General features: G+C 35.9%; 1 protein-coding gene across 1 annotated transcript in view; it reads left to right on the top strand.

The window, feature by feature from the left end:
• The window catches only part of myom2b (myomesin 2b), a 92,539-nt gene that overhangs the window by 39,877 nt on the left and 28,899 nt on the right, over nucleotides 1-23,763 (top strand). Inside the window, exons 17-24 of the mRNA XM_056471022.1 lie at nucleotides 1,833-2,020; nucleotides 2,146-2,272; nucleotides 7,301-7,479; nucleotides 7,593-7,707; nucleotides 16,848-17,010; nucleotides 17,183-17,289; nucleotides 17,594-17,638; nucleotides 20,666-20,802. Coding sequence (XP_056326997.1) covers nucleotides 1,833-2,020; nucleotides 2,146-2,272; nucleotides 7,301-7,479; nucleotides 7,593-7,707; nucleotides 16,848-17,010; nucleotides 17,183-17,289; nucleotides 17,594-17,638; nucleotides 20,666-20,802 — 1,061 coding nt within the window. The remainder of the gene's footprint in view (nucleotides 1-1,832; nucleotides 2,021-2,145; nucleotides 2,273-7,300; nucleotides 7,480-7,592; nucleotides 7,708-16,847; nucleotides 17,011-17,182; nucleotides 17,290-17,593; nucleotides 17,639-20,665; nucleotides 20,803-23,763) is intronic.

Below are 23,763 nucleotides of genomic sequence, written 5' to 3' on the forward strand. Positions count from 1 at the left end.
AATGTGAGGAGAGTTTACTCGCACATGACTTGTTTAAACTCTTTTGGTCCGTTTAGAAACTTTGCCGTGTGAAAGCGAACCGCACCAAGAACAAAGTGCAATATTTCGGAACAAAACAGGTGTGAAAGCACCCTAAGAGTCAGTTGCGTCACACCACAGCACATTTGCTATTTAGGGATAAAGAACGAGCCTCCTCCATTCAGCCTCTTTACTTTCTCTTCACTTTGCTTTTACTCTTTAGTTTACTCGTTTACTTTCGTGGATTAGGGAACGGTGTTGTACTCACTCTACTGAAGACATCCATTAGCCTTCATATTTAATTTAGTCTGTTAAGCTCAAAGATTTGTTTCAAAACTGTTTCTAAATTCAGTTCTAATTTCCAGCAAACGAATAAATGAACAACAATAACAAAGTATGGTCAAAAAACGGAGTTATATCCAAACACACATCCTATTCTTATGCCGCATATGGTGATGCATACGTCTCTAAAACCAGAGAGGTGGACACATCTAAGTTTTTTTTATTAAAACAAATATAAATATGCATATAATAAATAATACTAATAGTAATAATAACATTATACAATTGCAAATTGTCATGAATAACTACAAAATGAGGCATGGAGGATTTGTAACATTTTAATCCTTTAATTTTTATGTATAAATATTTGTGTATTGTTGTACATCCTGTGTGTATTAAGCAATGTCCAAGTTGTCACCTTGGAATTATAAGGTTCTACCTGCATTCTGAATGATTTTGAGATAATGAGCTTTAAAGTTTTTGCATTCCATAGCAAACAGTATGTGTATAACCTTTTGTTTTTAAATAAAAAGTCTTAAAACGTAAACAACTTATAAAAAAACATCCTATAATGTAAATAAATTGTCAATTAATAAGAATATGTCAAAAACTCAATTTTGACAAAAATGTCAGATAGAACCTTAAAATTCTAAGGTGACAAAGTGTTTGAACCTGCATAGGTGCATAACTACATGATCTGCGCTGGACTTTAGGCCAGCCTTTAGTTGGTCAATGGTGTGGTCTATTTCAGTTCCTCAAAATAGCAATGCAGTAGCAATGCCTTAACACACCTCATTTTTAGACCAGCACACCCATGACTCCACAAAGTGGCGCAAAAATGGACTTGCTATTTAAAGAATGTGGCGCAAAATGTGAAAATTATGCGCTGGGCTAAAAATAGCAACCAATCGCGCCAAACATGTCTTGCGCCTTATTGCACCAGGTGTATGATAAGACCCAAAGTATTAAAAGTTTTTCAGTTTTCTTTGTGACACTGAGATTTATAAGTAGTTCATTTATACATTAATTGTTTTTGTGTTTAGTCAAGTAAATAAATAACTTATTGCGTAACTGAGTTACTTTTCAAACGTTGTAATTAATAATGTAGTTTAAATAAAATTTTAACAGTGTAATTAGTAATTACTTTTTAAAAATAATTTACCCAACACTGCAGTATTTTAAAATAAAGCTCTTCAATGTTCAATATTCTAAATGCATATCCTTTTCTTTTACACTGCTACTTCAGAACGCAGCTGTTTATGTAGGCAGTAGACAGAAAGCAGCTCATTCTGTTTTCACTGCGAGTCCTACGTTCTCTTGCTGAAAGCGTCGACATAATTTGAGCCTTATATTTATGTGCAACATTAAGATGCATTTCATCCTATTATATTACACCTCCAGGCACAATATTTCCCTATGAAATGTGCATATTACAAGCCAGAGATGTGGCTTGCACGTCATTACATGTTGCCCCATGTTCAAGACATTGAGTAATGGCTACAACCAGCTGAATCAATCTGTCTTCTCCACAGAGCTGCCCTCTTCCCCTTATGACATCTCTCTTCTGTATTGTGACGGGGAATCCATGGTGCTCAACTGGAAGCAGCCCATCCATTCTGGAGGAGCAGAGGTCACCGATTATTACATTGACAAATGCAACGTGGCCAAGAAGACGTGGAAGGAGGTCAACATCCCACCCGTTAAGGAAAGACTGCACAAGGTGGCCATGTATTGCAGCATCCTGTGCATGTTGTTGTTGCATCAGCTTATGTTAATGGATTTCTAATAAAATAGTGTGGTGCTATAATGTTCTGTGATTGCTCAGATGAAATGTTCTTTCTGAAGGTTGGAGGTCTGACTGCTGGCTCAGTGTATCAGTTTAGGGTCTATGGTGCTAATGTGGTTGGAGTTGGTGATCCCTCAACCTATAGCTCTTCCTTCAAATGTGACGCATGGACCATGTCTGAACCAGGTATTGTGAAGTCTGCTAACACATTTAATGATGGTATTTGTTTTGTTCATTCAATAATAATAATAATAATAATAATAATTGAAACAAAGATTTGATATATATATATATATATATATATATATATATATATATATATATATATATATATATATATATATATATATATATATATATATATATATATATATATATATATATATATGTAGTGCATATGGCAATTTTTCATAGCACTTCACTTTTTCCACATTTATTTATGTTACAGCCTTATTCCAAAATTGATTAAATTCATTTATTTCCTTAAAATTCTAAGCACAATACCCCACGAAATTTGAAATTGTTGCAAATTAATAAAAAAAAATCCTGAAAAATCACATGTACATAAGTATTCACAGCTTTTGCTGTGAAGCTCTAAATTGAGCTCAGGTCATTCTGTTTGCACTGATCATTCTTGAGATGTTTCAGCAGCTTAATTGGAGTTCACCTGTGGTAAATTTAGTTGATTGGACATGATTTGAATAGGCATTCACCTGTCTATATAAGGTCCCAGGGCTGACAGTGCATGTCAAAGCACAAACCAAGCATGAAGACAAAGGAATTGTCTTTAGACCTCCGAGACAGGATTGTCTCGAGGCACAAGGCTGGGGAAGGTTACAGAAAAATTTCTGCTGCTCTGAAAGTTCCAATGAGCACAGTGGCCTCCATCATCCGTAAGTGGAAGATGTTTGGAACCACCAGGACTCTTCTTAGAGCTGGCCGACCAAGTGATCAGGGGAGAAGGGCCTTAGTCAGGGAGGTGATCAATAACCCAATGGTCACTCTGTCTGAGCTCCAGCGTTCTTCTGTGGAGGGAGGAGAACCTTACAGAAGGACAACCATTTGTGCAGCAATCCACCAATCAGGCCTGTATGATAGAGTGGCCAGACAGAAGCCACTCCCTGCCTGGAATTTGCCAAAAGGCATCTGAAGGACTCTCAGACCATAAAAAACTAAATTCTCTGGTCTGATGAGACTAAAATTTAACTCTTTGGAGTGAATGCCAGGCGTTGCGTTTGGAGAAAACCAGGCACCGCTCATCACCAGGCTAATACCATCCCTACAGTGAAGCATGATGGTGGCAGCATCATGCTGTGGGGATGTTTTTCAGCAGCAGGAACTGGAAGACTAGGCAAGATAGAGGGATAGATGAATGCAGCAAAGTACAGAGACATCCTGAATGATAACTTGCTTTAGAGTGCTCTTAACTGGGGCGACGGTTCATCTTTCAGCAGGACAGTGACCCAAAGCACATCGCCAAAATATCAATGGAGTGGCTTCACAACAACTCGGTGAATGTCCTTGAGTGGTCCCGCCAGAACCCAGACCTAAATCCTATTGAACATCTCTGGAGAGATCTGAAAATGGCTGTACACCGCCGCATCCCATCCAACCTGATAGAGCTTGAGACGTACTGCAAAGAGAAATGGGCAAAATTTCTCAAAGACAGGTGTGCCAAGTTTGTGGCATCATATTCAAAAAGACTTGAGGCTGTAATTGCTGCTAAAGGTGTATAAACAAAGTATTGGGCAAAGGCTGTGAATACTTATGTACATGTGATTTTTCAGGTTTTTTATTTTGAATAAATTTGCATCAATTTCAAAAAATCTTTTTCACATTGTCATTATGGGGTATTGTGTGGAGAATTTTGAGGAAATAAATCCATTTAATCAATTTTGGAATAAGGCTGTAACCCAAAAAAAAATGTGGAAAAAGTGAAGAGCTATGAATACTTTCTGGATACACTGCAGGCAGCACAGTGGCTCAGTGGTTAGCACTGTCACCTCACAGCTAGAAGGATGATTTGACTCCCCACTGGGCCAGTTGGCATTTCTGTGAAGATCCTGCATGTTCTCCCCGTGTTGTTCAGTCCAAAGACGTAGTATAGGTGAATTGAAAAAAATAAATCGGCCAAAGTGTATGTGTGTGAATGAGTGTTTATGGATGTTTTCCAGTCCTTGGGTTGCAGCTGGAAGGGTATCCGCTGCATAAAACATATGCCGGATAAGTTGGCGTGTCATTCCGCTGTGACGACCCCTAATGAATAAAGGGACTAAGCCAATGAAAGGAAGGAAAAGGAATTAATGAATGAATTGGCCATAGTGAATGAGTGTGTGTGGGTGTTTCCCAAGACTGGGTTCTTCACAATTAAACAAGCAGACAATAAACTGCTGTAAATCACACATCTATGATATAACTTGACACATAAAACACATTTTTACAGGCACTTCTGACAAAACCAGACAGATGACATTATGTGGCTTAGAGGAATCTGTTATTTAAAGGGGACCTACAGTATTATGCGCCTTTTTAAAATATCAAATAAGTCTCTGATGTCCCTAGAGTGTGTATGGGAAGTTTCATCTCAAAATACCCTTCCAATTTTTTTTAGAACTCTTCGATACTGGCCCTTTTTAAGCTTTGTTCCAAATTTGTGGCATTAAATTTAAACAGAAAATGTCAAAAGAAGTGGCTCAGAAGAAAGTAGTCTATGGAGACTAAGTTAAGTTTTTTTCCTCTGTCGTGACATACATCCAATTGAAATCGTCCTGAAATGCGAAAAAATTGTAGGGCGGTGCATGATTTTGACCTTTGGGAACTGATTGGATCGTTGAACAAAATAGAGGAAGATTGACGAATGGACGAAAAAGAGCAGAAGCTCTGTTCAAAAGGCATACCATGTGACCAGAGCAGTCGTTCTGAGGGGGGAGGGAAGGTTAAAGTATTTGATTAAAGATTACGAGGGCAAATAAACTTTAACATTACAAAATAAAGTGCACAGACACATCTTTTATAACAAGCACTACAATATACAGTACATATAACTATAAGAAGAGAACATATTCGTTTCAATCTGACTTTAATATTGACAAAGAAAATATCTCTATGGGGCGGCAACTGTGGCTCAATGGTTAGCACTGTCTCCTCACAGCAAGAATGTTGCTGGTTCGAGTCCCTGCTGGGCCAGTTGGCATTTCTGTGTGGAGTTTGCATGCTCACCCTGTGTTGGCGTGGGTTTTCCCTCCGGTTTCCTCCCACAGTTCAAAGACATGGGCTATAGGTGAATTGGATGAAGTAAATTGCCTGTAGTGCATGAGTGATTCCCAGTACTGGATTGTGGCTAGAAGGGCATCCGCGGGAATAGTTGGCTGTTCATTCCGCTGTGGTGACCCCTGATAAATAAGGGACTAAGCCGAAGGAAAATTAATGAATGGAAATCTCTATGACCCAAAATGACAACTGAAACTTGTGCACACAGGCTCTAAACTGTCACGTTTGTACCAGGCTAGTATTTTTTTTAATGCTGCCCTAAGAACACTTTAGAGGAAGTAAAATATTTACATGTGCAAAACACCAATCATGAGACCTACCCACAACTCCTGACTAACATAATTTGGTTACTTGGTGTTTAGCAACCTTACAGCATTCCTACTGGAGACACAGATCTTCTGCATCAAGTTGTTATTTGTTTATGCATTCATTTTATTTTTTTGTGTGTGTGATGGGCCTAAAGACTACAGAGTTAAATAAGAGTTAAAGACTACAAAGGGACAAGGATATCTCTATAGATATTTGTTGGTTCTAATGTAGACTGACCCTTATAGGATCCAACCTGCAACATACTGTATATAGTAGAAGTCAGATTTATTAGTCCTCCTGTGATTTTAGTTTTTTTCCTAAATTTTCCAAATGATGTTTAACAGAGCAAGGAATTTTTCACAGTATTTCCAATAATATTTTTTATTTTTTCATTTTTTTTGTTTTATTTGTTTTATTTTTGGCTTGAATAGGAAGTCGTTTTCAATTTTTACAAAAACCATTGGTCAATATTGTTAACCCCCTTAATTATAATTATAATACAATGATTTGCCTAATTACCATAACTTGCCTAATTAACCTAGTTAAGCCTTTTAAATTTCACTTTAAGCTTAATACTAGTATCCTGAAAATGATCTAGTAAAACATTATGTACTGTCATCATGGCAAGGATGAAAGAAATCAGTTATTGTAAATGAGTTATTAATTATGTTAAAAAATATCTTCTTTCTGTTAAACAGAAATTGGGGTTGGGGGGGGGGGTATACACTGTATAAATACAGTTGAAGTCAGAATTATTAGCCCCCCTGAATTACTAGCCCCTATTTTTCCTCCCAATTATGGTTTAACAGAGAGAAGATTTATTCAACACATTTCTAAACATAATAGTTTTAATAACTCATTTCTAATAATTGATTTAATTTGTCTTTGTTATGATGACGTAAATAATATTTGACTAGATATTTTTCAAGACACTTCTATACAGCTTAAGGTGACATTTAAAGGCATATCTAGGTTAATTAGGTTAACTAGGCAGGTAAGGGTAATTAGGCAAGTTATTGTGTAACGATGGTTTGTTCTGTAGACTATTGGAAAAACAAAAAATTTTCCCCCCCAACTTTATTTATAGAAATTTTCAAAAATTTTACAAATATCACACATTTTACAATATTACTGTACATTTAGATATAGAGAGAGAGAGAGAGAAGTAAGGGGCTGATAATTTGGACCTAAAAATGGTTAATAAACAATTAAAATCTGCTTTTATTCTAACTGAAATAAAACAAATAAGACTTTCTGCAGAAGAAAAAATATTATCAGACATACTGTGAAAATTTCCTTGCTCTGTTAAACATCATTTGAAAAATATTTAAAAAAGAAAAGGGGGGCTAATAATTCTGACTTCAACTGTATAGTCAAGACCAGATAACAAACACAAAATGCCTTGACCTTATTTCTAACTAATTCTTGTGGAAGCTGTAAAGAGCATATAAAGTCATATTTTTCATGTATAGATTAGAGTTTTCATAAGGACATCCGTTCAAGTGTATTGATTCACATTAACATAAGTTTACAATTATTGTTTATGTTTTCATGAGAAGTGTTTAAAAAACATGATTGAACGCATGGGAACCCTGAGCCCTAATGGCCATTGTATTTGGGGTTTGTCTTTGGTAGGTCCAGCCTATGACCTGACCTTCACTGAGGTGAGGGATGATTCTTTGGTGGTGGAGTGGAAGCCTCCCGTCTACAATGGGGCTAGTGCCGTCACTGGATACTTCATTGAGAAGTGCAAGAAAGGCTCTGATTCCTGGAGCAAAGTCAACGAAAGTTCAGTTGACCACTGCTATCTCAAGGTATTGATTTATGAGTGCTGACAAGTACATGTTCTCAGCTATTCTGTTCTATTATCTCAGAACACTTTATATAAAAGTATTATTTATTAAATGTATGTTTGAATATTTTTCAGGTCAAGGGTCTCGAGACAGGCACGTCTTATCTGTTTCGTGTGCGGGCAGAGAATGCCAAGGGCGTTGGCATGGCTTCAACCCCATCTGACCCTGTGTGTGTCAGTGCACTGCCAGGTAAACTGCACTGTAGAGCAGATAGTTTAATGTTGAAATATATATATATATATTATTCAATGGTTCTGTCTGGTTCCCAAATCTGACTGGCTGATAGCCATGCGAGATTCTGCAATATCAGAATTCATACAGCCTCCTTACCTATCTGTATTACTCTGCCCACATAGAGTGACAGCAGATCAATAAACTCAATACAATTACACAAATTTTGCAGCTGTTGGACAACATAATGTACTTTTGAGTTTTTTTTATGTGAGAATGTAGTTGTTTAGATTGCAACTATGCAGTTTATTTATAAGGACAGTGCCCTATTTAAAATATTTATAATTTTGAAGATTCAGTGCATTGGTTGACGTTTAGCCACGAGATGGTGACAGAGACCCCATAATAAGTCCTTAGGGGAGATAAACAGCATTTTCTCAGCACAAGTTTCATTTCATTATACCATAGTAATCTGGTAATGTTTGTTTGCTTTGGCATTTTTGGGGTTAATTATTGTGACATTCCGATTACAACAGAGAAATTCTGGGAAATCCCTGTAGACTGATGGCATTTCATGCTGTTCAGCCTTATAATCTTAAAATGTCAGCAAAATCAGCTGTTTTGTCATCATTTTAGACATTATGCTAGAGAGTCGTTCAAATAGCTCTGAAGTGACGTTGGTGAAGTAGTAATGGTTTCTGCTGTTCTGATGGTCAGCTGTAGATGTGAATGAATGGTGCAAGAAAGTAGTTTCTCATACAAAAGGATTTTTGAGACTCTCTGTGTTAGATTCTTCTTTTTTATATGCACGATTATGCCATCAAACTGCTGTATAAACGCAATATCACACTTGTAGCAGTTCTATATGGCTGTATATTGTCACTGGCCTGTGGCCTTGAGCCTCACTGGCCTCACGCCTCCCACCAGTGCCAATGTACAGCCACACCGCACTGCTACTCATGTGATATTGTAATGATATATATGAATGGGAAAAAATATAACACAAAATGTGCGTAAAGATGTGCCGGAATAGTTGCCGATTCGAGCCGAAGGAAAATGAATGAATGTCAGTTATTATTTTTTAATAACAAAATAATCTGATATTACACTATAAAAAGCGATTAGATGACTATATTAAGAAAGTGAGTAAACATGTTGCCTTTAAAATTAAAAAATTAAGTAAATAAACTGCATAACTAAAAAAATATATGTTAAGTCAACTTAATAGTTCCAAGTTACAACAGATTTACTCACTTTTTAAGTTAAGTTGTCACTTTTAGACAAACACATTGCCTTACTTTAAGTAACTAATCTCGTTTTACAATGTACTTTTTGCATGCTGTCAAATATTACAAATTTAGCTACTAACAATTTACCTCATGCTTATTAAAGAAACACGCTTTACACCAGAAAGTCATATCAAAGTCCCTTTAAGGCAAGTCATTTCACCCTGTGGACATCTTTGAGACACCACTTGGGCAGTATGCTTAGGCATTCTGTCTGAATGGGGAAATATCAAATTCTCCAAAACTGCTTGAAAAGCTTACGATTGAATTTAATATTAGGAATCATCAAAAAAAAATTACTATTATTGTATCTTTAGTTTCATTTCCAAACATCCAGATCACACAAAATCTGCAGAAACTCACGTCTGGTCCGAGCCCCTCCCCTAGAGTATCGTCAGTCTATAGTAATCAATGTTTGGCTCCTGTACTAGAAGGCGGGATTTATTTGAATCATTTTGGCTCAAGACTTCCGGTCTCATTCACTTCCATTCATTTTTATACGTTAAAAACAGCTCGTTTTGCTGCTTGGTGTTGCAAACTGATAATTTCTTATTATAATATTCTACTTTGTCTGTATTGTCGTGCAAACACTTGTTTGTGGAGTAAGTAGTTTGACCGTTTTCTGCCGTTTATTATTCCTAGTCATTTCTCCCATAGGCAGCTGAATCAGAAGTTCTAAAACAATCGCAAAAACGCGCGCACTTCCGCATTGAAGAATAAGGTCAATAGTGAGTGACTTGTCTTGTGTATTCTATAAAATGTTTCTCATTTCAGAGGCTGCATCCTCCGAAGGATGCAGACTTCAATGGTGAGTCCTTTGAAGTCCTCACTGAACCGAGCGTTTTGAAATGAGACAATCTAGCCTACAGAGGACGGATCTTGTCACCAGCTGCTGTTAATAAGCACTGATAAAATTTGTAAAGACTTTTTTCAAAGTGATTTTAAAACTTATTTTAAGCGATCTGAAGGCAAAACAAGATACACAGAAGCTGGAAATATATTTCCTTGGATCCTTACATGTACACATAAACATGTAAACTGTCTATAAAATCACTCTTTAGTAAGACATGTCAAACTCTTTTTGTTTATTAACATGTGTTTAGATATCCAAGAAAAATAAACTTAATTCATACATTTAAACTGGAGTTTTCTTTTAAAAACGTCCTGCCGTTAATGCAATGAATCTTGGGGTATTCGAGGCCACAAGGATCCACCTGTTGTGTCCTTCATTGTCTCCAAATATAAATTGTGTCCAAATCGCATACTTATGCACATTCTATGCCATTTTGTAGTACAATTAGTGCAAGTAGTGCGTTCACACTGAAAACTGTAAAAATAATAAGTGCACTTTAATTACGCGGATGACCGGTAAAATAAAGTGTGGAATGTTGGACACTTCACACACTCAACGACCGCAGCTTTGCTCACGTAAGGGAAGGGGCGGAGCTATCGGGCGCACATGTTGAATACTTTATTTATTTTGGATGGTGAAAGCAAAATTCTCCTATGAGATTGATTATAGCGCCTCCCGATGGTGAATGCGGTTATACTCATGGCGGTATTATTTGATAGTTTGGTCATTTATTTCACTGATTTGGCAACCGTCAAACGTCATCAGGGAAACGGTTTGAATTTCCGCTAAGTAAATAAACATTAGTACTCCATTTGGGACGACACTACATACATAGGGTGCATCCCAAATTGCATACTTATGCACTATTCCACATCATTTTGTAGTATAAATAGTATAAGTAGTGCGTTAACACTGAAAACTCTAAAAATAATAAGTGCACATTAATTAGCCAGATGACACACTCATTCGACCGGTAAAATGAAGTGTGGAATGATGGACACTTCACGCACTCAACGACCGCAGCTTTGCTCATGTAGCGGAAGGGGCAGAGCTATCGGGCGCATATGTTAGACAACTATTAGTTTTGGATGGTGAAAGCAAAACTCTCCTATGAGAATGATCATAGCGCTTCCCGATGGTGAATGCGGTTATACTCATGGTGGTATTATTTGATAGTTTGGTCATTTATTTCACTGATTGGGCAACCGTCAAACGTTATCAGTGAAACGCTACTAAAAAAACTGGCTTAAACCAGCCTAGGCTGGTTGGCTGGTTTTAGCTGCTCGACCAGCCTGGGAACCCAGCCAAACCAGCTATGTCCAGCTTAAACCAGTCTGGTCAAGCTGGTTTTAGCTGGATTTAGCTGGTCATTTTCCAGCCTGACCAGCTAAGACCAGGCTGGAAATGGCTGAAAACCAGCCTGGAAATGGCCAAACCACTCTAAAACCAGGCTGGTCAACCAGCTAAAACCAGCCAACCAGCCTAGGTTGGTTTAAGCTGGATTTTTCAGCAGGGAACTGTTTGAATTTCCGCTTAGTAAATAAACCATTAGGGCTCCATTTGGGACGACACAACATACAAATACTATACTGTTGAGTGTGTAAGTGCATAAGTGCATAGTGTATAGTGTGTCATTTGAGAACCAGCTTGCGTTTTAAGAAGCCTTCGAATTTTTAAAAAATGAGACAGCCTTCGTCGCGCCGCAATGACACAGCACACTTTGAATGCATCCTTCGGAGGATGCAGCCCCTGAAATGAGACACAGCTAGTCTTTGGTCAAATCTAAATATATAAACATCCCCCTCCTTTAAACTGATTGAATCTTAATTACCATTGATGAGCGCTAAAACACAGCAGTCTAAAACTGATCCTGAAACACAATTGATTGTTGGTTGAGTATAGAACGCACTTCTTTTGCTAGATAAAGCTGCCCATTAACAATGACTTGCATTGAAGGCTTTCAAATGAGAGAATACTGAGTGTACTGGAAGGTATATTTTTGAATGCGGTTTTATTTTAGGATGAGCTTACAGCATTACAACAAAATGAGCAGAAACTTGTAACTATTTGTAAAAGACTGCGGTCTGCAGCCTTATAAAACCTGCCAGTTTGCACTGATGCAACTAGACAAGACGGGGTGTTGTTTCCATAGCAACTACTTTTTACTTCACGTTTTCTGTCAGCTTTGTGTAGCGCAGCTGTTGGACTCATGAAAATATCCAGAAACGCACTGTAAATGGCTTCATGCTAATATTAATAATCGAAGAATAAGAATATCTCTTGTTTATTGATTTGGTGGTGTTTGTAAAAAGCTGCTAAATACAGATTTTACTGTCAAATTTCTTGGCATTAATTTAACACTTAATCTATTCACATGGCTTTTTTTGCTAATGATAATGATATTCCAACTGTTACAAACTGTGTGCTGAAGCACTGCCTTATGGGGAATTTGACATGTTGTTTACAACCCACTACTTCCATTTACTTTATATTTGCAAGTGAATTTATTCATTCATTCATTCATTTTCTTTTCGGCTTAGTGCCTTGATTAATCCGGGGTCGCTACAGCGGAATGAACCGCCAACTTATCCAGCATATATTTTATCCAGCGGATGCCCTTCCAGCTGCAACCCATCACTGGGAAACACCTTCTCATTCACTCACATACACTATGGACAATTTAGCTTATCCAATTCACCTGTACTGCATGTCTTTGGACCTGAGGGGGAAACCAGAGCACCCGGATGAAACCCATGCCAACACAGGGAGAACATGCAAACTCCACACAGACATGCCAACTCAACCGGCCGAGGCTTGAAGCAGCAACCTTCTTGCTGTTAGGCAATTGTGCTACCCACTGTGCCACCGTGACACCTTAATTATTGGTAAAATAAATAAAAAAAAATTAAAAATGAATGGAACCTTGTTGCAAGGGTTTTGGGATGCATAGAACCTGTGGTAGATACTTTAAATACAAGTGTTTTTTTCTCCACTTGGGAGAGAGTACACCCCTAACAGATCTCTGTTTAAATGATAATTTCCTATAGGATGTTTTTAAAAATATATTTGTGTATATACACTCACCGGCCACTTTAATAGGTACACCTCTCCAACTGCTCATTAACGTAAATTTCTAATCAGCAAATCACATGGCAGCAACTCAATGCATTTAGGCAAGTAGACATGGTCAAGATGATCTGCTGCAGTTCAAACCGAGCATCAGAATTGGATTGTTGGTGCCAGACAAGCTGGTCTGAGTATTTCAGGAGTATTTCAGGAACTGCTGATCTACTGGGATTTTCAAGCACAACCATCTCTAAGGTTTACAGAGAATGGTCAGAAAAAGAGAAAATATCCAGCGAGCGACAGTTCTGTGGGCACAAATGCCTTGTTGATGCCAGAGGTCAGGAGAATGACCAGACTGGTTCCAGCTGATAGAAATGCAACAGTAACTCAAATAACCACTCGTTACAACTGAGGTATACAGAAGAGCATCGCTAAATGCACAACACCACGAATATTGAGGCAGATGGGCTACAGCAGCAGAAGAAAACACAGGGTGCCATTTCTGTCAGCTAAGAACAGGAAACTGAGGCTACAATTCGCACAGGCTCACCAAAATTGGACAATAGACGATTGGAAAAATGTTGCCTGGTCTGATGAGTCTCTATTTCTGCGACATTTGGATGGTAGGGTCAGAATTTGGCGTCAACATAATGAACACTTTGGACCCATTAGTACCAATTGAGCATCGTGTCAATGCCACAGGCTACCTGAGTATTGTTGCTGACCATGTCAATCTCTTTATGACCACATTGTACCCATCTTCTGATGGCTACTTCCAGCAGGATAACGCTTCTTGTCATAAAGAGCGAAGCATCTCAGACTGGTTTCTTGAACATGACAATGAGTTCACTGTACTCAAATGGCCTCCACAGTCACCTTAATCCAATAGAGCACCTTTAGGATGTGGTAGAACAGGTACCTTGTTGAATCTATGCCACAAAGGCAGTTCTGAAGGCAAAATGGGTTCAACACAGTACTAGTAAGGTGTACCTAATAAAGTGGCCAGTAAGTGTACATTAGTACCAAAGACAAAACTAGAGTCAATATGACAACATAATTTAAGATCACAGTACAAAAAAAGTACTTCCAAATTAATAATATAAATATAATAAAACTATATCAATAATAATAAAAATAAAAATCTGTATATAATGTGTGTGTATATATATATATATATATATATATATATATATATATATATATATATATATATATATATATTATTCATTCATTTTCTTTTCGGGCTTCCGGGGTCGCCACAGCGGGATGAACCGCCAACATATTCAGCACGTTCTACGCAGCTGATGCCCTTCCACCTGCAATCCATCTCTGGCAAATATTATTATTATTTGTCTGCTGAAATTATAATAATAATAATAATAATAATAAATTAAAAATATTAAAGACTATGAAGATTTTGTGTCTATTTTTAAGATCTTTAAATACTGTGCACTGATGAATAGTGTACAATAAGACCAGGAAACTGCCATCAGTTTTGCCCAGTTTAAATTTGCATTACTATCCAACTATCCAGAAAGCAGTATAGCTTAATATCAGAACGTTCTGAAGGGATGTTTATTTTTTAAAGGAATAAGAGTAGTTCAAAGTGAGAGAGAGAGAGCAGTGTGGCTCGGCGTGGATGGCACCATGGGAGGTGCTCTGGATTGTCTTTGGGAGCAGCTGCCTGCACAGTCGCAGATAAGGAAAAAGCAGCCACGGGATGATCCGAGATGATTCATTTCGAGAAGACTAAAAGGCTTGGTGCTGATAAAACACCAACAGCCAGTAGAGTGCACTGTGGCTTCATGTGTCTATATAAAGTATGTGCGTGAAGTTGTGTTACATGTTCTCCATACATAATGTTAGACGTGCTGCATACTGAGAAGGGAAGCCCTGTGTGGGCTGATTGGTCATAATCAGGGCCACAGTGAATTTATGCCAGAGACAGATTTCTTAACGCATTATTTCACAAACTTATATGCACCTAGAATGTTAATATATGTTTATAGTGACTGTTGTGTATGCTGTATATATATATATATATATATATATATATATATATATATATATATATATATATATATATATATATATATATATATATATATATATATATATATATGTATGTATATGTATATATATATATATATGTATATATACACACATACATAAATACATGTACATAAACAGGGGTTGGACAATGAAGCCTGGTTTTAGACCACAATAATTCATTAGTATAATGTAGGGCCTCCTTTTGCAACCAATACAGCATTATTTTGTCTTGGGAATGACAGATACAAGTCCTGCACAGATTCCAGAGGAATTTTGAGCCGTTCTTTTTGCAGAATAGTGGCCAGGTCACTATGTGATGCTGGTGGAGGAAAACTTTTCCTGAATCGGTCCTCCAAAACACCCCAAAGTGGCTTAATAATATTTAGATCTGGTGACTGTGCAGGCCATGGAAGATGTTTAATTCACATTCATGTTCATTAAACCACTCTGTCACCAGTCTTGCATTGGTGCATTATCATTCTGACACACGACACAACCTTCAAGATACATTGTTTGAACCATTGGGTGTACCTGGTCCTCCAGAATGCTTTGGTTTTTCTTGGCAGTGAAGCACCCATCAAGTACAAGTATTGGGCCTAGGGAATGATATGCCCTAGGCCCAATAATGATAATGCCATGATATTGCAACACAAACCATCCAGACCAAAGCACCCAGATCCTTCACTCTGAGCATGCAACAGTGTGGGTGGTACGCTTCTTTGGGGCTTCTCCACACCGTAACTCTCTTAGATGTGGGAAAGATAGTGAAAGTGGACTCATCAGACAACAGTGCATGTTTCACATTGTCCACAGCCAAAGATTATTGCTGCTGGCACCATTGAAACCAACGTTTGTCATTTGCACGAGTGATCAAAAGTTTGACTATAGCAGCCCAGCCATGTATATTGATCCTGTGGAGCTCTCAACTAACACTATTGGTGGAAACCAATTGGATAAAAACCAGGTTAGCACCTGGACATCCCTTTTAGACAGCTTCCTCTTGTGTCCACAGTTACTCCTGTTGGATGTGGTTCATCCTTCTTGCTGACATTACCCTGAATTTCATGTCTCTTGATACATCACAAAGACTTACTGTCTTTGTCACAGATGTGCAAGCGAGACACACACCAACGATTTGTCCTATTTTAAACTCTGATATGTTCCACTGTGGTAACCTCTGAAACAGAGACTAAGCTGAAGGAAAATAAATGAATGAGTTGCATTGCATTGTTCCTTCTTATTTTTGAGTCCCTGTTGCCTTTCTATCAGCTGGAAGCAGTCTGGCCATTCTCCTCTGACCTCTGGCATTAACAAGGCACTTGCACCCACAGAACTGCCGCTCACTGCATATTTTCGCTGTTTTGGACCATTCTATGTAAACCATAGAGATGGTTGTGCATGAAATTCCCAGTAGATCAGCAGTTTCTGAAATACTCAGACCAGCCCGTATAGCACCAACAACCATGCCACGTTTAAAGTCACTTAAATCATCTTTCTTCCCCATTCTGATGCTCGGTTTGAACTGCAGCAGATCGTCTTGACCATGTCTACATGCCTAAATACATTGAGTTCCTGCTTTGTGATTGGCTAATTAGAAATTTGTGTTAACAAGCGATTGGACAGATATACCTAATAAAGTGGCCAGTTAGTGTATATGACAAGACAATGTGTGCTGTTTTTATTTAGTATAAATGTACAGTATGTGGTCGGTATTGCATTCGCATTTCAGTCAAACCAGTTGGTTTAGAAACAGGCTGTGATCATCTCATGCTGTAACCTTTTATACTATTTATATAATACCACTGATCTCTAACATAAATCCAGCATATCCAGTATCTCTGCAGTCATTTGCACCTCTTATCACATAATGCAAATTTCTTTCTGCTTCTGTTTTTATGAAGGCATCCAGGAAATCAAGTGTGGCGTCGATGAGCAATCAGGTGACATTTACCTCTCTTTTGAGAGCTGCCAAATGATGGAGAAATCAAAGTTTGTGTGGAAGAAGTCCTACCAAGAAATCACTGACTTCTCAAAGGGAATAGCCGTCAAGACATCAGGCAGCAAGTAAGCAAAAACAAACGTTCACTGTGTCCTAACTACTGTAAATCTGGTCCAGATACACATTAGCTTCCAGCATATTTAGGGCTGTGCCACAGTCTGTGCATATTTAATTCCATTTGTTTTGCTTTTGTCATCCCGTTGAACAGACACTAATATTTGCTATATTTTCCTTTAGCTCGACTTTGCTTTTCAAGAACCCAGACAAAGAGGATTTGGGCACATTCTCTGTGTCTGTTACACATACTGATGGTGTGTCCGCCAGCTACAAGATTTCAGCTGAAGGTGAGGCCTGTTAATATATTATGACTATCGAATCCATTATTAATGCTCTTCCTCAAAGTTATATAAAGTACAACGCACTATCAAAACATTCCGCTGACAGAGTCTAATCATATTCAATTCAGATTTGGGTGTAATAGATGTTGATCTGTATTAGGGATGTTTCATCATCTCTGGTGAAACAGTTGGGATAATAATATATCTATTTCAAAGATCTTTGGTATTAATAATAAAATATGATGTTGTCCGCTGCAATGTCCTTGAAAGTGTTGATAATGACGATAGTTATCTCTGTCACCATTTATAGAGCTGGAGAAGATGTTGGCCATAAGCTATGACATACGCAATCCAAGTAAGTAGCAGTGGATGAATGATTGTAGATTATGAATAATATTCTCTTGTATTTACAGTGCTCAGCATATATGAGTACACCTCTCACAAATTTCTCATTTAAATTAATATTTGCTATAGGAAGCTTTACTATTATATTTGTGCATATACAGTGCACCCGGAAAGTATTCAAAGCGCTTTACTTTTACCACATTTTTTATGTTACAGCCTTATTCCAAAATGGATTAATCTTCATTTATTTTCCTCAACATTCTACACACAATACCCCATAATGACAATATGAAAAAAGATTTTTTGAAACTGTTGCAAATTTATTAAAAATAAAAGACCTGAAAAATCACATGTATATAAGTATTCACAGCCTTTGCCGTGAAGCTCTAAATTGAGCTCAGGTACATAATGTTTCCACTGATCATTATTGATCAGCTTAATTGGAGTTTGCCTGTGGTAAATTCAGTTGATTGGACATGATTTTAAAAGGCATACACATGTCTATATCAGGTTCCAGGGTTAACAGTGCATGTCAAAGCACAAACCAAGCATGAAGACAAAGGAATTGTCTGTAGACCTCAGAGACAGGATTGTCTTGAGGCAAACGGCTGGGGAAGGTTACAGAAAAATTTCTGCTGCTCTAAAAGTTCCAATGAGCACAGTGGCCTCCATTATCCATAAGAGGAAGATGTTTGGAACCACCAGGACTCTACTTAGAGCTGGCCGGCCATCTAAGCTGAGTGATCGAGGGAGAAGGGCCTTAGTCAGGGAGGTGATCAATAACCCAATGGTCACTTTGTGTGAGCTCCAGCATTTTTCTGTGGAGAGAGGAGAACCTTACTGAAGGACAACCATCTGTGCAGCAATCCACCAATCAGGCCTATATGGTAGAGTGGCCAGACGGAAGCCACTCCCTGCCTGGAATTTGTCAAAAGATTTGGCATCTGAAGGACTCTCAGACCATAAGAAACTAAATTCTCTGGTCTGATGAGACTAAAATTTAACTCTTTGGAGTGAATGCCAGGCGTTCCGTTTGGAGAAAACCAGGCACCGTTTAGCACCAGGGTTATACCATCCCTACAGTGAAACATGGTGGTGGCAGCATCATGCTGTGGGGATGTTTTTCAGCAGCAGGGACTATAAGACTAGTCAGGATAGAGGGTAACATGAAACATCCTGAATGAAAACCTGCTTCAGAGTACCCTTGACCTTAGAGTGGGGTGACGGTTCATCTTCCAGCAGGACAATGACCCAAAGCACACCTCCAAAATATCAATGGAATGGCTTCACAACAACTTGGTGAATGTCCTTGAGTGGCTCAGCCAGAGCCCAGACCTAAATCCTATTGAACATCTCTGGAGAGATCTGAAAATGGCTGTACACCATTGTTTCCCATCCAGCCTGATAGAGCTTGAGAGGTACTGCAAAGAGGAATGGGCAAAAATTCCCAAAGACAGGTGTGCCAAGTTTGTGGCATCGTATTAAAAAAGACTTGAGGCTGTAATTGCTGCAAAAGGTGCATCAACAAAGTATTGTGCAAAGACTGTGAATACTTATGTACATGTGGTTTTTCAGTTTTTTATTTTGAATAAGTTTGCAACAGTTTCAAAAACTCTTTTTTCACATTGTCATTATGGGGTATTGTGTGTAGAATTTTGAGTAAATAAATAAATTTAATCCAATTTGGAATAAGGCTGTAACATAAAAAAAAGTGGAAAAAGTGAAGTGCTATGAATACTTTCTGGATACACTGTACATTAGATTAGTCAGTACTGAAGCCAAATCTGGAGCTTATCTAACAAAATACTGTTTTCTGTCTATTAGTAGATATTTATGACTTGCTTTGTTTACCAAATAGGTGAATCTAGATATATTTGCATTGCAAACATTAACAGTTAAAAAGCTATTATTTTTTATTTCATATATTAAGTTTTTAGTTATGATACTCCCAAAGTAACTTTACCAAATTCTCTGCAGAAATAGCAAAAAATGTCAGCAGACTCTGGCCCTAGTTATATGTTATAAAGAGCAAAATGTTTTATAAAATTTAGTTGTAGTTTGTTTTGTAGTTTGTAATTTTTTCCAATATTTTGCATGCATTTACATGCATTATATTTCTATTTCTAAAGATGTTCGGTGACTAAAATATAATTTTATTAAATATATTAGTTTAATAAATCGGTAACACATTTTAATAACTACACACTATGAATCATCTATTAAGCATTAGCAAATAGTGAATTCATTATCTGTTAAATATTAACTCTACATTAACAGACGTTAGTAAACAGTTTATAAATACAGCTATAAATGGTGTATTCTTGACTAATAGGCACATTTATAATGTCCTTAATAATTATATTTTCATACTTTATTACTGATTAATTGTTTATTACTAAATTCAGTATTGCATTGTTTACAAACCATTTGTATTAAGGAGTAGTTGGAGGTTTTTAAGATCATTCAGTTAGTAAACGATTAATAAACTATTCAAATCAACATTTATATATCTTATTATTCAGGCATATAGTAAGGGTTAGGACAGTATGTATGTTAATATATGCTTTATTAACCGAACTTCATGCTGTTTTGTGACCTAATCTAAAGTGAGCACTATTTATGCTTTATAAATCCTTTATAAATGACATTTAAAGGCTCAGTTATCTTCTAAACAGGAAAAAAAGAGAGAAAATAAACGACGTTATTGATTTCTGTTCATTGGAAGATACACAAATAAAACTGTATCTTTTGTAAAATAAAATTACTGTATCAATAAATCCCTTATAAATGGCAGTTAAAGGCTTAGCATCAAATGAACAATAATGTTTGCAATCTTATCTAAAAAATAAAATTACTGTTAACATTACTAATTTATATTCTGCAAACTTATTAATTTGCTATGTTTCCTGTTATATAAACCACTAGAATGATATCTCTTTTACCAAAGTTAAAGTAGTTGTCACTCTAATAAGTGCTGTGGCTTATTGCTTAAAATAAACTATAGCAATGTCAGATTGTCATTCCTCTTGTGTCACAGTTATTCCTCTGAAGACTGAGCTGGCCTATAAGATTCTAGAGAGAGGCCGTATGCGCTTTTGGCTGCAAGCTGAGGGCATCTCCTCATCTGTGACCTACAAATTCTTTGCCAATAACAAGGAGCTTGTCAACTGCGAGGTAAAGGACTGTCACAGATAAAATAGCACAAACATTCCCAGCCTTCATAATATCATGATGGAAATCAGCCAGTTTTATATGGAGAGGGACAGTTCACCTTTCATTTTAAAGTTGTCTTTGTTTACTCAACATCAGGTACTTCCAAAACACATGTAGCTGACTTTCTTCTGTGGGACATTAAAGGGATAGTTCACCCACAATGTAAATTCTGTCATTATTTGCACGCCCTTCACTTGTTCAGTTTCTTTCTTTAGTCAAACACAATAGAAGATATTTGGAACAAGCTGGTACCCATTCTAAAGTATTTTTTTCCTAATATGTGAGTGGGTACCAGCAAGTATCATTTTTCAAAATATCTTAATTTGTGATCAATAGAAGAAAGAAAGTCCTTAAGGTTTGAAACTACAAGAGGGAGAGCAAATGGTGAGGTAATTGTATTTTTTGGCTAAACTATCCCTTTAAAGAAGATTTTTACCATCAAACACATATTTGCATCACTGACTACTGTAATCATTTCACTGAAAAAAAAAATTATTTGTAATCATATTTTTTTAATTATTATAATATAATATAATATAATATAATATAATATAATATAATATAATATAATATAATATAATATAATATAATATAATATAAATAATATAATATAATATAATATAATAACAAATAATATAAAACAAAATAATATAATACAAAATAATATAATACAAAATAATATAATATCATATAATACAAAATAATATAATATAATACAAAATAATATAATATAATATAATATAATATAATATAATATAATATAATATAATATAATATAATATAAAATAATACAAAATAATATAATATAATATAATATAATATAATACAAAATAATGTAATATAATATAATATAATATAAAATAATATAATACAAAATAATATAATATAGTATAATATAATATAATACAAAATAATATAATATAATATAATATAAAATAATACAAAATAATATAATATAATATAATACAAAATAATGTAATATAATATAATATAATATAATACAAAATAATGTAATATAATATAATATAATATAATATAATATAATATAATATAATATAATATAATATAATATAATATAATATAATATAATATAATATAATATAAAACAAAAAAGAATCCTTGTCATTTATCCCAGTTTTAAGAGCAACAAATAATAACTTGACTTCTGGTTGATCATTTTTAAAAGTGGCAGAAGGTAGATTTTTATCGATGAATCATCTGTTGAACTGCATCCCAATCATCTCAAATACTGCAGAAGACCTATTGAAACCCGCATGGACTCAAGATCCTCGCAGAAATTAGTCAAGTCTGGTGAAGGAAGAATCATGATTTGGGGTTGCATTCAGTATAGGGCCGTGCAAGAGATCTGCAGAGTGGATGGTAACATCAACAGCCTGAGGTATCAATACATTTGTGCTGCCCCTTATATTACAAATCACAGGAGAGGACTAATTTTTCAGCTGGATAGCGCTCCTTCTCATATTTCAACCTCCACACCAAAGTTCCTGAAAGCAAATAAAGTCGAGGATTGGCCAGCCCAGTCACCAGACATAAACATTATTGAGCATGTCTGGGGTAAACTGAAGGAGAAAGATTGAATATAAATCTAAAGAGTTGTGATGAACTCTGAGAGTCTTTCAAGAACGCTTTCTTTGCCATTCCAGATGACTTTATTAATAAGTGATTTGAGTCATTGCAGAGATGTATGGATGCAGTCCTCCAAGCTCATGGGAGTCAGACACAATATTTTTTATTTTTACGCTGTACCATGACTTTATATTCTATACTCTACATTACATCTGTTAAGTGACAATACTTTTGTCTAAGTAGGTCAGACCTTGCTGTCGTAATTAAATATTTTAAAATCAAGGCATGATCATATTTTATTTTGGTAAAATAATCGTAATCTAGAGGCCTTTGCCTTTCTTCTCATACAAAATGATCAACTAGAAATCAAGTTATTGTTTGTTGTTCCTAAAACTTGAATAGGCAACAAGACTTTTGTCAGATAATATAATATAATATAATATAATATAATATAATATAATATAATATAATATAATATAATATAATATAATATAATATCATATAATATAATATAATATAATATAATATAATATAATATAATATAATAATGGCAAATTGATATTGATACACTATAGCAGAAAAGTCATTGATCTTGGTCTCGATCTGTAAATTATCTCCATTCACATTCATTGAACTGAAAAGCATTTCAGACACAATTCTTGAGTTTTTTTTTGATCAATTTAATTGTTTTTTTTTTTCGATTTACTTACATTTGTATAAACTTCATTTATGTTGGGACAACATGAAGAAATTGTGTGGGTGTTACGATCACCAGTGATCCAGACTTGCAGATTGCTGGTAAACTTGCACCATCACCCGGACTATGATTCTGTCACCTTTTGAACTATAAGTCCCATCATGCACCTCACACACCTCACTGTTTCCACATTAACGGTGATTAATTAAAGACTGATTACACAGACTATATCATGTTTTTTGTGATTTTTATTTTTTTTTTATTTATTTATTTATTTTTCAATGAACAAGACTGATTTTGTGGTGGTAATTCCCAGAAATTTGCTGACAATTTTGCAATAAAAAAAATAATTAATTAATTTAAAAATAAATAAATTCTTTAAAAAATATATATATTTTTTTCTTTTTTAAATATTTCCCAAATGGTGTTTGACAGAGCAAGGACATTTTCACAGTATGTCTGATAATATTTTTTTCTTCTGAAGAAAGTCTTTTTGTTTTATTTCGGCAAGAATAAAAGCAGTTTTTAAGTTTTTTAAAATCCATTTTAGGGTCAAAATGATTAGCCCCTTTAAGCTATATATTTTTTTCGATAGTCTACAGAACAAACCATCGTTATACAATAACTTGCCTAATTAC

This window comes from Danio aesculapii, chromosome 13, assembly GCF_903798145.1.
Source record: "Danio aesculapii chromosome 13, fDanAes4.1, whole genome shotgun sequence".
NCBI lineage: Eukaryota > Metazoa > Chordata > Actinopteri > Cypriniformes > Danionidae > Danio > Danio aesculapii.